Raw genomic sequence first — 14,121 nt, 5'->3', positions numbered from 1 at the left:
AGAACAAAAGAAACCGCAAGAGAACCGCCGAGCTACATGCTAAAGGTTAGCATCTGCACTCTTAGCGCTGACATTTTATGAACGGATGAATCTCATCATTACAGAATAAACAGAACCACTGAGTGACTTCCATTTGAAATAACTTTATTTTTGTCGTCAAGAACCAAATATAAACCCCGTTTCAACACCCCCCCCCCCACCCCTCCCACCCCATATAATAATAAGCCATTGGAACTCTTCAAATATTTACAAAAGATAGAAAAAGAAAGATAAATAAATAGAACCTCCCAGTAACACTAAACATGGTGGAGTTCACGCCTGCTGCTTCAGAGTCAAACTGGATCAAACTTGAATATTTGTGAAGAAGTGATGTTTCGCTGTGTTATTGCTGAGTGGAGGTGAAGTTGGAGAGGAAGGGTGCACACTGCCCTCTACTGGTGACGTCTGGTGAGGACAGGCAGTGCTCAACTCCTAATTACATTTTTTTTTTTTGTTTGTTTTTTGTTTTAAAGGATAAAGCAATCTTACAACTTTTAGACTTGGTCTAAATCATTAAAGTCCAGGATGTAAAAGCAATTTTAAGATCCGTCTTTCAGTGTAGCAACACAACACTTCAAGTTCAAGGTGAGAGAAATAATAAAGAGTGCAAAAAGCAAACAATGTCATTTATGGCTTACTGATGTGGAAACGGGAGATTTTTTTGTTGTTGTGTTTTTGTTTCTGTTTTGTTTTTTTCCTTCTCACAGCTTTCAAAAGTTTTGAAGCCATTAACGCTTAAAGTCTCCAAACCAGGCGAAGCGGTTCCAGAGCAGGCACTTCAGTACGAGCCGTCCCAGCAGGCCTCCGGCCGTCAGGCACAGGCAGCGGAGCGGCGGCGGCGGGTCCCAGACACCGGCCGCCGTCAGTCTGAAACACAAACGCAGCGCCGTCAGCGTGGCGGTGCTTCAACCCTGTAGCGCCACCTTATGCAATAATGGTGCAATATAATAATAACTGTAATAAATGTTTTGACGCTTTGTATCATCTTTAATATTTACAGAAAATAATGCAGATTGCATGTTTATGCCTTGCAAAATTTCATTACAATGAATAAAGTAACTATTCATTATAATGAATACAGTTACTTTTGATTTAGGCCGGACCAATTTAACATTCTACTAGATTTTTTAGAATAAATCCTATTTAAGCTGGACAGCTTAATCTTATTCTGATGGTATGATGGCTTTTCTCATTAAGGGAACCAATTTTGATGATTTATTACATAATGCACCAAATTATTACATTTTGTTAAAAAAAAAAAAAAAAAAAGCACCCGCATTTTGTAATAACAGTTGCAATATGTAATAACAAGTTATTACAAAATGCAATGTTATTACATAGAGTTGAAAATGTATTACATATTGCACTATTATTACATCATTCGGCTTGACACACATTTTGTAAGAACTGTTGCAATATGTAACACATTATTACAAAATGTGGCGTTATTACATATCAGTGATACAATTTATTACATATTGCACTGTTATTACAAACACTCAAAATGTAACACTCCGCTCCCCAACAAAGTTCAGGGTTTTAAAATAAATAAATAAAAGCATACAAGGTCTCCCCTTCAATTCAAAAAGTAAAGAAAAGAAAAATCTGTTTCGGAAAGTTTTTTGAGAAATTCTACTTTTAAAAACTTCAGTTCATCACAGCTCATCTATTTTATAGATTTGTACATGAAAGATCCTCCTCGCCATCAGCGTTCACTTTAAATAAACGCCTACTGATGGAATCATTGATGAAATCCAAGAAACTTAACTTTACTTTAATACAGTGTAGTACACACTCAAACATGTGTAACTGCACAAAAAAAGACGCTCAAGGTATTTTAGGATGATCAACATCCTCGATCCCGTCGCTTTTAAAACTCCATCTGTTATGGTTCTCACAGATTTCAGCCAAAGTTCTTCCTCAAATATCAACTATCTTTTTTTAAGTTTCTCTGCCTGGAACAACATTTGAACAGAAACTAAAATGTCTGAACTGGCATCCTTAAATCGTTTCCGTCTTTTATTACTGTTCAAAGAGCGAGGGCCGACTCGATTTTATTGCACTTTATTCTAACTAGCCTTAAAAAGAAAGTCCGCATTTTATCTTTTTAATTTTGTCTCTGGTAATCTGCATTTGAATTGTTTTTATAGTAATTGTGTCAAATCAGTTTTCTATGTTTTAAATGGAATGACGTGATGTGTGCCGCGGAGCTCTTGGACAGGTCACCTCCTAAAAGAGATCTTGATCTCGGCGGGGTTTATTTTCCCGGATAAGTGAAAAAGAAAAAAATTATTTTCAATCAATTCTTTACTTTTTGTGACCTTATACTTCAATGCTGCCCTATAATGTTTTATAGTTCGACTTTGTTCGGGAGCGGTGTGGCACCGGGAAGTCCGGCGTCTTCGCCTGAAACCGTTGCCACGGGAACGGGCCGCGGCCAAAACACGTACTCACCGTCGTTATCGGAGTCGAAGCCGAAGAAGGTGGAGCAGGTCTTGAGCGCCAGGTGCCTCTGCAGCTCCGGGGCGCAGTGGAAAGTGGTGAAGCAGCTGGCACAGCGCTGCCTCCGCAGGGCGGAGGGGGAACCGGCCGGCTCGGGGGCGGCGCTGGCCGGCGACGCCTCGGTGAAGCACATCTCCTTCCTGCGTTTGGGCATGGTGGTGAACTTCTCGTCCAGGTACACCGTGGGGGGCAGGCGCAGGTAGGGCTTCTTGCTGTACTGCTTCAGCGTCTCCCTGCACACCGAGAAGTTCCCGTCGTTCAGCTCTCGCCTCTTGAAGTTGGGAGTCTGTGGAGGAGGCGTCGCCGCCGAGGAGCTCTCCACCACTTTCTCCTCCGCCTCCTGGAGAAGCTGGGCTGGACTCTCTGCAGGCTTCTTGGACGCTGATGGATGACCGCCGTCGCTGCCTTGTTCCCCGACGCCGGTTCCGCCGTCTTTACTGATGACCTCACGCTTCCTCTTGACTTTGTCCGTCTTCTTCACAGCTTTCGATTTCTTGGATTTTCCCAAGGAACCTCCTGAGGTTCCTCCCTCTTCAGGAGTCGACACTGCTGCTCCTCCATTGGCTCCACCCTGTTGCTTCACTTCACATTCTGACAGGACAGAAGTCTGACACGACGGGACAGGAGTCTTGCGTGGCCGTTTCTCCTTGACAGACTTTTTGTTTGCCTTTTTATTCAAGTTTTTATTTGCATCTGAAGATAATTTTTCTTTTCTCTTCTGTGGCTTCTTGGGTTTTGTCTTAGACTGTAGCTTCTGGACTTTCTCTGTGGGGAGCTGTGTTTTTTCTATTTTATTTAGTGGCCTCTTGGGTTTGGGGTTCTCCTCACACTGTAGGCTCTGGGGTTTCTCCTCACACTGTAGGCTCTGGGGTTTGGGGTTCTCCTCACACTGTAGGCTCTGGGGTTTGGGGTTCTCCTCACACTGTAGGCTCTGGGGTTTGGGGTTCTCCTCACGCTGTAGGCTCTGGGGTTTGGGGTTCTCCTCACGCTGTAGGCTCTGGGGTTTGGGCTTCTCCTCACGCTGTAGGCTCTGGGGTTTGGGCTTCTCCTCACACTGTAGGCTCTGGGGTTTGGGGTTCTCCTCACAATGTAGGCTCTGGGGTTTGGGGTTCTCCTCACACTGTAGGCTCTGGGGTTTCTCCTCAGACTGTAGGCTCTGGGGTTTGGGGTTCTCACACTGTAGGCTCTGGGGTTTCTCCTCACACTGTAGGCTCTGGGGTTTCTCCTCACACTGTAGGCTCTGGGGTTTCTCCTCACACTGTAGGCTCTGGGGTTTCTCCTCACACTGTAGGCTCTGGGGTTTCTCCTCACACTGTAGGCTCTGGGGTTTCTCCTCACACTGTAGGCTCTGGGGTTTCTCCTCACACTGTAGGCTCTGGGGTTTCTCCTCACACTGTAGGCTCTGGGGTTTGGGGTTCTCCTCACACTGTAGGCTCTGGGGTTTCTCCTCACACTGTAGGCTCTGGGGTTTGGGGTTCTCCTCACACTGTAGGCTCTGGAGTTTCTCGGTGGTGGTCGGTGGGACGGGAAGCTTTGAGTCACCTGGTTCTGTTGCTTTCACATCATTGGACCCCTCAACACCGGCTGCCGCTGTGTTGGACTCGGGTTGGGGAACAGTGGCAGCGGTCTTGGCATGTTTCTTCAAAGCTGGCGAGACATGATGGTGGTTCTTGACCATCCTGGTCGTACCCTTGTGACTCTTTGTATGTGATTTCTTTTGTCTGGCGGCGTTTGGCTTTGGCGTTTTATGCTCTGGAGCGACGACAGATTGCTGCAAACTGCTGGACGACACCAGTTTTTCTTCAACGTGACTCCTTTTAAGTGATCGCCTGAGCTTGGAATCATCTGCTGCCATCACGGCAGGTTTCACTGGAACCGGGATCTGCCTTCTCGTCTCTTCTTTCTCCTCGGTGCTTGCTGCAGACTTTGGAGGCGACCGAGCAGATCGCTTCTGATCCCTGCGGGCGACTGCTGCTTCCCTGATACTTTCCTTAAGACCGGCGGCGTTTTCATCTCTTTTGGTCTTCGGAGGACGGCCTCTTCTTTTGGGACATTTCTCGTTGACCCTCGCCTGCTTTTTCTTCAACTTGTGCCTGATCTTCCTAGAGCGCTTTATCAAGAACGATGAAATGCCTTTGTGCACTTTTGGAGGCGGACCGGTCGCTTCTCTGAATCGTAACCTCAGACATGGAGCGGAGGGCATCGTGGACGTGTCCTTGTTGGAGAGGTTCTCTAACACGTTTGAATCTTTGCCCCGGTTTTCTCTCGAGGCTCGAGCCTCAGGCTTTTCTTTTCGCGGATCCCGTTCAGGTCGCTCCCGTCGCTCGCCAGATGAGGTTCGTTCGGCGTCTTTCGATTTCGGCGTCTTTGTCTCCGCCGGTGCGTGGCTGCGTCTGTCCACAGTTTGAACGTTTGTGTCCTTGCTCTGCTGGGCGTAGTGCTCTCTCTCATGAAGGTTGAGAGCCCAGAGGCAGATGAAGAGTCGAGAGCATTCGGGGAGGCAGCACGTCGCCTGGAGCGGACTGTGCTTCCTGGTGTGCCGCCTCATTTCAATGCCCGTCTTGAACCTGGCGGCGCAGCCCTGATGGAGGCAGGGGTGTCGGGGAGTGAGCCGGTGTCTCTCCACGTGATGCTGGAAGTGCTCGAAGCTCCACAACACCCTCATGCAGATGGAACACTTGCCGCTCCCCACACTGAAGGCCAGCTCTAAAGGTGCGACGTCGCCGTGGTGATCGTCAAGGGCGTGGTAAAGCAGAGCCACGCGGTTCTTTGACAGGTCTTTGCGCCAGGAGCATCCGTCCACCGGACAGAGAACCTTCGCCTCCGGCACTACATTTTTATCTTCAACCACTTTCTGGTCTTGTTTCGTGTTGTTCGTATTCAGGACCTCCGGAGACTCTGTAGTTTTCACTTGATCATCTGAGGACTTCCTGTGTTGCGGCGTTGCTGCAGAGGGCGCCGCATCTTTGTGTTTTCGCAGCTTGTGATTCGTAGCACTGTCGCTTTCTATTTCCTGTGAGGTTTTAGCTTTCAACTTGTGTTTCAATCTCTTCAGCTCTTTCCTTCGGCCCGTGTGTCCGTTTAACTTGTGAACTGTGGCCTTGGAGCCGAGCTGCATCTCATCCACAGGCTTGTTTTTCGATCTTAAAGTTCTTGATTTAGATCTTGTGACCTCCGGCGGACTGTGTGGCCGTGAGCGGTCTGAGCAGACGGTGGACTTCCTCGGCCTCCCTCTTCTTCCTGACGACACGTTGCTGGGCTGAGCTTTGGCAGAGGTTTTCGCTGTGGAGGTATCTTTGGTGTCGGAGAGTCTTTTCGCCTTGACTTTGATCGCGGGCAGCTCTTTCAGTCTCTTCAGCTTCTCGATGTGATCCGACAGGTGCATCATGGCCAGGAGGTCGTCTTTGAACGTCACGCCACAGAACATGCACTCGTCTCTGCGGTAGTGGAACATGGCGTGTTCCACTACGCGCCGTCCCTTGAATTCCTTGCTGCAGAAGGTGCAGCAGTACTCCAGTTTGGATTCCTCCGTCTCCGGCTCGCTGTCTTCCGGATCGCCGTCCACTGGGATGCAAGGACCGACATCCTGCCTGCTCCCTCCTCCCCGTAAAAGAGACAGTTCCTGTTCTGGGACCAAGCAGCTGGAGGTAGATGGCATTTTGTGCAGATTCTTAGTCTCTTCGGAGGCACAGTTTCCTGATTCTTGCCGTCTGTCGTTCACCAGATCTCCAGCAAGATGCTCAGGTGAAAGTTCTCGAACCATTTCCGTCACCAGCGTGAGAGCGGATAAGTCATTCTGGTCTGCAGGTGGACCAGAAGTGATCTTGGAGATGTGGACTGCTCCTTCAGGATGGGCAGATGGCGACTTCTGCTCTCGGTCGCCACCTTCAGGAGCTACTTTCCCATACTCTGAGGGTACCGTGTCGGTGATTTTATCTAAAACTGGAGGGCTTTTATCTCCTGCTGAGGTCTGCGAGGCCTCGTCTTCTCCAGCTTTGCAGACTTTGTCCACCACCGGGGATTGCGAGGCGATGGTGACTTTCATTTCGACCGCAGGCTCTTCACGGTCTGTATTCAGCGCCGCCGGGGATTTCTCAGAGATCTCCCTCCCTGAAGACAGCTTTCGTAGGACTGCTCGAGCAGCTGGAGGCTGCAGGTCTTCTTCCTCTTTCGCTCCCTCTGCTGTGTCCGGGCGTCCACAGGTGTCTCTTGGGGGATCTTTGGGAGGACTTCCCTGCACGGAGGAGCGCGTGATGGTCGACACGGAGCCGTGCGCGTTCAGGCCGATGCCCTTCCCTTTCTGCTTGCGCGAGTAGCAGTGCAGCTGCTGAACCAGCATGGCGACATCCCTCGCTCGCAGGATCACCTCTTTGCCGTGCGCGGCCTTTGCCGGCTGAGGCGCTTCCGGAAGCTTCACAGTGGGTTTGTACAGTAGCACCTGAGGAAGTCCTCTCTGCCGGCTGGAGGATTCCTCGGCGAATGTTCCCAGCAGTTCGTTGTCGGGTAAGGAAAGCTCCAGGACGACCTGAGGAGCCACAGCCGGTTTCACGCCGTCCAATGAAAAGTCTTTCTGGTGCTTGACGCCGTTCTCCTTCGACTTGACATCAAAGTTCATGGGAGGCTTGTGTTTGACGCTGTTCTTGAAGGGAACACCTTCGGACCTGTTGATCACAGAAGACTGGTGGTGCTTCTGGTCTCTCAAGCCGTGTTTCTTCATCTTTAGAGGAACGCTGTTCTCCTCCAGAGTTCCTGAGTCTTCCAGGAGCCACCTGGGTTTCCTGATCCTCCGTTTCTGTGGGTTCTTCTCCGAGAGCCGTGTGGTCCGTCTGTGCTCCCCGCTGTCCCGCAATCTTTCCAGCTGCCAGAATGAGCGCCGCAGAGGTTCAGACGAGGGATCTTTCAAAGGTCGAGACCCCTGGTAGCCCCTCTTTTTCCCAGCATGTTCAACCTTCAGTCTCTTGGACGCTTGGTCTGCATCGTTTTTATGGCGTCGCTTCTTCTCCGCGGCCTGAAACGCCCTCCTCCTCTCTCTCTGACAGGCCGACCTGAAAGCAGACTCTTTGGTGCAGTAGTTGGAGATCCACTTGTCCTCCATGATCTCCTCCAGGGCGGCGCTGACCAGCTTCTCGCCCATCAGCTTCAGGCAGTTGGTCCGCAAGGCGATGAGGTTCCACAACTCCGGGTCGAAGCACAGGTCCTTCTTTAAGATCTGAGAAAGGACGGGAGAGTGGAGTCAAGACATCTCGACAGTAAAAGAGTCTGACATCAGATCAGAGGTCAGCAACCCGCGGCTCGTCAGCCCACAGGGACAGATGTCCCGAAGCAAGAAGACTAAATGGACACCATCTTTTGGTTTTTTTTTTTTTTTTTAAATGTGTATTCCACACAGATTTAAAACATATATACATATATATATAATCTCAGAGCTAAAAACAGCTGAAACAGTGAAGATAGGTGGAATTGTTAAAAACTAATAAAAGCAGCAAAAACTATTGTGAAAATAATTAAATGATACAGGAAAAAAGATTAAACGCAAACTATTAAAGTTGATAGTTCAGCTTTTTTTTCCCAGGAAAAGTAAAGGAAATAAAAGGGGAAGGAAAAAAGGATAAAGGAAAATGTAATCAATAAAGGAAAAGATAGATAATATGAAAAAAAAGAAAAGGAAAGAACAAGCCAATGAAATGAAATATGAATAAAGAAAAAAGGAAAAGAAAGGAAATATGAACAATTGAAGAAAGAAGATAAAAGGGGGGGGACAAAGAAATGCTTGTACCGCTAAAAGAGCTTTAATAATGAGGAAATCCACAGCGGTTAAAAGAAGCTAAAGTGGCTAAAACAGCCACGGTGCATTAAATAAGTCAGAAAATTCATGAAAAGAAAAAGAGGAAAACTCTAATTATACCTGTGACACTTTATAAATTCAATCTCAGTTTTTGTCATTTCTTATTTTAGGTTTTTTCCTTAATTTCAGATTATTATCATGTTTAGGGCTCCACACTAATTCCATTCGCGCAAATATTCACCGTTGGTCACACAGGTTGCAGTCCTTTCCTTTAGATCCACATTTGAAGCAGAGCGGCGTTGAGGAGGACGTTCCTACCTGCAGCGTCTCAAAGCGAACGTGGTTCCCGATGGGGCAGCTGTCCACGTGGTACTCCTGGTCGGGGTGCATGTAGAGAAGATACACCACCTTGTAGGACTCCACCGTGCGCTCCAGGAAGAAGACGAGCAGCGCGCAGGCCCGGCACACGTCCAGGTCGGTGGGCAGCAGTCCGGCGATGGTTTTGTAGATCAGGGTCTTGGTGGTGACGTCGCAGGGAAGACGGGACTGCAGGGCGTTGGCGCAGAGCTCCACACAGAACTGGATACCGGCCTCGCCCGCCTGCCCACAAACAACAACATACTCAATCCAGTCCTACGAAAGACCCAGAGTTCAACAAAATGCTGAGACGTCTCCTCACTTGTTGCAGGATGGCTCTGATGAAGGGGAAGATGGAGTGGACGTTGGTGGCAGACAGCATCAGCCGGCGACTCTCCTGCAGCAGCGCTTGTTTCGACGTATTTAAGCGACTGTGAAGCTTCGTCCACACGAACACCAGGTCGCTGCACACAACGGAGACAGAAACAGCCTCTGAGGCAGCGTCTCCACCACGACATTTTCGTTTCAGGGAGGTTTCGCATTTCCAAACACAGAGAATAATACGCTGTAAAAACTAACGATGGGAGAAACACGGATGTTCTAGTGGACAGACGACCGAGTTGGATTGTTTTTAAGGTGACTGTCAAAATAAAAGTACCAAGTCCCAAGAGGATATGGACTGGGAGTCGTGACACTGGAGGAAACGTTTTTATTGTCCGTCTACTGAGCATGTGCAGAACAACTAACTCGGCAGCAGCATTTCAGAAAACTTGCATTCTTCCACCATTCCACGGTGCGGTCGTCTCCCAATCGGAAGGTTGCAGGTTCGATTCCCGTCTCCACCTGTCCACATGTCCTTGGGGAAGACACTGAACCTCAAACGGCTCCCATTGAAGCGACAGCGTCTTGCATGGCTGCAGCCTCCCATGGCGTGTGACCGTGATGAACCATGTAAAGCACTTTGGGGGCTCAAAGGCACTATATATATATATATATATATATATATATATATTTGTTCCCGTTTCCACGAAGGAGTGTTACCAACAAGTTGTATCCCCCCCCCCCACTGAGCGTTTTCAAAACATTTTTAGTGGCTCCGAGCGCCGTGGTCTCGCACCCCCCAAATGGCTGTTAAAATCTTCCATTTCCACTTAGTGGTCGTGCAGCGATCAGAGCAGTTCTATCAGAACATCTGGAGTCGACCTACCACAGGTAGTAGAGCTCTCCTCTGCGGAGCTGCTGCGACAGGAAGGCTGTGCAGAGCGCCAGCAGCAGCTCGTCCTCCTCCTCGCACTCCAAGCTACAGATTAAGTGTACGGCGTCTTTGCCGCTAAAAACGGCCACCTAGGAGAGACGGAGAAGGAGAGCGTTGAACCAGGAGAAGCTCGGACGCCGGGAGGAAGCGGGTCTCCTCCACCCACCTCTCGGTGTAGGCGGTCGTGCTGCGACGTCTTGTGGAGCCACGTGAGGTAGACCTGGAGGAAGAACGAGTGCTGTCCGGCTGCGGGGTGCCGAGCGCAGCACCTGGCCAGAGCCATGGCCTCGGCGACGCGCCGACGGGACAGCAGGTAGTGCACCCGGAGCTCGAAGAAGACCGGCGGCTCGGAGCCGATGCACCCGTCCACTGCGGGGCAGAAGTAAAGACTCACAGTCTGGACGGCCTGCTGGGACGCGGCGCCCGGGGCGAAACTCCACTCACCTTCATTCTGAGGTAAACTGGACTCGCTGAGAATGGCCTGTAAGGCCGGGCTGGCCCAGGGACCGCCGCCCCGGACCAAACGCTCCACCTGAAGGAAGTGCACGTTCTGCAGCTTTGACAGGACCAAATGACATGTCTGCAGGAGAGACGGACAAAAGGTGAAGGGGATTTAAATGACACAAGACGCAGTGGTGCCGCCTCGGTTACGAACAAAACCTAAGATCTTGGAGTTCGCTGTCAGGTCCAGACACATGTGCCCAGAAATTTGCATTTCCCCCCGTTGCCATGGATACGAATTCAGATTGTTTTCAAAGCTTTTTTTCCCCTCCATTTCCATGGACACAGATTATTTTGAAAAAGTTACATTGTCCCGTTTCCATGGAGCTAGAACGTTTTCAAAAAGTTGTCTTTCCAGTGGCTCTGACCATTGTTGTCGTGTAAACAACCCCCCACACACACAAAAAAAACCGCAAGAGTTTTCCCATTCAAACATTGTGCTAACGGGGGCTAACTCAGATGTAACTTAATCAACAGCAATGGGAATAACGGTGTTAAAATAAACGGCGTTACTTTAATCCAGTAACCGGTAATCCAACAAATGACCATTTCCTTTGTTACAACGCCACAGGATTAAAAGTGGAGCGTTCCAAAGTGTGAAGTGAAGCAACTCATTCGTCTTGGTTCTCAGACAGACCGTCACAAAAGGTTTAAGAGTGTGTTCTTATCATTTTTTTTAATGGGTTGGCTAAGGTAGACTTAAGATTTCACGGTGAGCCAATCAGAGGCCGTGTTCATTTCCGTTTAGTTTATTTAATTCATTTGATGATTTTTCAGGGACCATGTACGGAAAACTTAAAAGTAAAGATGCTCTGTACCAGTTTTGGCCGCGGCTATAGTTTCCATCTGCAGTCCCCGGGGCAGGAACACAACATTCTAATACATATTACAAACGTAACCTAACATTAGTTGACGTTTTCAAGGTGGAAGTATCGGCAATGCTGAGGTAAGAGACAAGAACGCACACGCAGCGTGTACATTATGTACCTGCGCAAAGTGTTGGTCAACGTCCGTTCTGAGCAACTCGTATTTAATGAAGTGTCCCTCGAGGGCACGCAGTTCTACAAAACTAGAGGCCGATAACGTCGTCGTTGACACGGTCGATGACGACAGCAGGCCGTATGAGCTCCGCCAACAAAGACGGACACGGCGCTGACAAGAGGACACAAGCTCCAGAAGCCGACAACTGGACATTCCCGATGGATTTCCTCCTCACCTGGAATGTTTTAGAGAATTGTTTCAGTGGCTCCCCGTCGAAGTCCTTCTGGTCAAAAAAGAGCAGCAACTCAAAAATACTCCTGAGGAACAAACAAAAGAAGTAAATAACTTGCGTTAAGTTTCCAAACACGTCACAGTGCTGGTAAACCTCGTGTGTGTGTGCGTCTTACAGCGCCAGGCTGCTGAGAGTTTGAAGCACGTGGTCACAGTTTGACGTGAAGCCGGTCGAGGCCCGGGTGAAGTAGCAGAGCGCCACCTGGAGGATCCTGAGCTGAGGCAGTGGCAGCTGCCAGCGAGAGGCGTGCTGCTCCACCAACTGCAGGGGAAGACCAGAGAACCTTCAGAGGACGCCTTTGTGTTTTAAGACATGTTCTGACGGACGATGATGGAAACATTCTGATTCCAGGCTCCGCTTCCCTGTTTTGAACCCAACGTGCCTCTATCGCCCCCTAATGGACTGAAAACAATCCAATGAAAGAACTTTCAACAGGCCTTTCGAGTACTGGATTCAGCAGTTCAAGAATAAACGCATCGGGTTTTGTTTTTTTTCACCTCAGAAAAGTTCCGTGTTGGTGGTCCGTTGCTTGTTCTAGTAATGAAACTACACACACCTGCACGCAGAGTCAAGTCCTTTAAGTGTCACACACAATTCTACATACTATATATAATTGTTCCTATTGCCCATCTACTTGCACACAAGTAAAAGAACTGTTCACGACGGCCGTAGTACAGTCTGACCTAGTTTGATTTTGCTGTTCAAATGGTTTTAACAACCAAAACATCAGTGAATGACTGCAATAAAAAAGTAGTCACTTATATAGTTGGGAATATAGTTAAAAAAAAAAATTGCTTACTTTTCTCATTTACGATATTAAAACATTCGCTCACAGCTCAACTTGTCTCCATTGTATTCTGGAGATCTACTTTTTGTGACGGTATTCCTGCGAGTGTCATTAAATGGTGCAACGGTTGTTTCCGCCACAGCACTGTGTATGCAGCTGCGAAGCAAGTCTTTGGAGGCCCCGTTCACGCGACGATGTGAGAACGAAAAAAAGTTTCTGTCGCGTCACGGTGTCCAGAGCCGTTGAAACGGCAACGTTTTGAAAATGCTCCGACTCCATTCCGCAACAAAAACAAGCAGTAGCGCCACCCCGTGGCTTTGGCACACTCACTAGATCGTTTTCACCGTTTCTGTGGAAACGGGCATCATTTTCAAAACGTTGCCGTGTAAACACAAAACTTTTCTGAAACGTTTTTTTTCCCCACTTGAAAATGTTGACACGGGGACGGGGGGCTTTGGTCCTCTCCTCGACACAACTCACCTGACTGCAACTCGGGGCTTGTAATTTTACTTTTTCTCTTTATTTACAAGCTTGATGAAAAGATCAACACGAGATTGAGGTGTAGAGAAGGAAGACGTTTAAACCCCGCAGGACAGAGTTTGGCACCCCTGATATGGACAGACAGTGTTACGTGTCCTCTTCTGGCTCAGGGCGTGTAAAGACATCTTAGTGTGAGATATAAGCGGAGCGATCGTGTGAGGAAGACATGGTAAAGACAGACAGACCAAAACATAAAGACTTTTTTTTTTTTAAGTCCAGCTCTGTTGTCAATAACACAAAGTGCGTTAACTTTACAAGCACGGGCCGAGTTGTTGTCCCTCCGACTCACTTAAAGCACGGGGAAATGATGGATATACACACGTTGGAAACGCTGTCAGACTGATTTATTGGAACATTTAACGTGCTAACGAGGCTAACTGGGAGTGTAAACTGAGCTAAGCTGGGCCAGGCGAATAGCTCCACTTCAAACCGCAACCCGGGGGCCTGTCGGCGGAGCGTCACAGACCTGCTGCTTTCGTAACACTTTCTAGAAGTCGGCGATGTCAAGAAAAAAGAGAGTTTAAAGGCGTCGGTTGTTTCTAACGAGGGCTGGGTGGCTCGATGCTAACGGGCTACATGCTAACGCTAGCAGTCCTGGGGGAGGGGATGTCGCTCTCAGACGCGCTCCAGAATTGGTCGCCGTGTGGGACTCACGGTGCAGAAGTCGGAGCAGAACCGCTGGCTGTCGCCCCGCTGCGGGTCTCTGCCGAGCAGACGGTGTAGTTGTGTTTCCAGCCCCTCCAGCTCGGCGCTGTCCTCCGCCATACTGCCCGTGAAGCCCCGCTCGTAGCTGCTAGCCACTCCACATACGTCCACATACAGCGGGGGCGCTGCTTTAACGCGCCGGGGCACACCGGAGGGACGTCAACGTCGGAGCGGACAGCGCGGAGCCGCTAGACCCCGCCCACGCGGCGTGACCGGGCGAGCACGGCACGCGCAGCGACCCACATGGCAGACACAAACATAATGACTGGAGATGTACTGGGACCTGTTGGTATCGGTAACTGTGGCAGTGGAAACGCACACCAAACGGTTACCACAGGTCCTGTACCGGTACCAAGGGGCACTGTGGAAACGGGGCT

At 49.2% G+C, this 14,121-nt stretch overlaps 1 protein-coding gene across 1 annotated transcript; it reads right to left on the bottom strand.

Annotated features, from left to right (window-relative positions):
* Window positions 1–129: 129 nt before the first annotated feature.
* On the bottom strand, window positions 130–13,875 carry LOC308127951 (uncharacterized protein). Its single transcript, XM_080493604.1, has 10 exons — window positions 13,694–13,875; window positions 11,828–11,973; window positions 11,656–11,737; window positions 10,383–10,518; window positions 10,105–10,307; window positions 9,891–10,027; window positions 9,006–9,147; window positions 8,645–8,926; window positions 2,494–7,750; window positions 130–906 (listed from the first exon to the last, which is right to left on the bottom strand). The coding sequence occupies exons 1-10, from the start codon at window positions 13,802–13,804 to the stop codon at window positions 902–904; spliced, it is 6,501 nt and encodes a 2,166-aa protein (XP_080349730.1). The 5' UTR covers window positions 13,805–13,875; the 3' UTR covers window positions 130–901.
* Window positions 13,876–14,121: the final 246 nt, after the last annotated feature.

Source organism: Lipophrys pholis, assembly GCF_963383615.2.
Source record: "Lipophrys pholis genome assembly, contig: SUPER_23_unloc_1, whole genome shotgun sequence".
Taxonomy (NCBI): Eukaryota; Metazoa; Chordata; class Actinopteri; order Blenniiformes; family Blenniidae; genus Lipophrys; species Lipophrys pholis.
The sequence above is the reverse complement of the archived record's forward strand: the minus strand, read 5'-3'. Positions and strand labels throughout refer to the sequence as shown.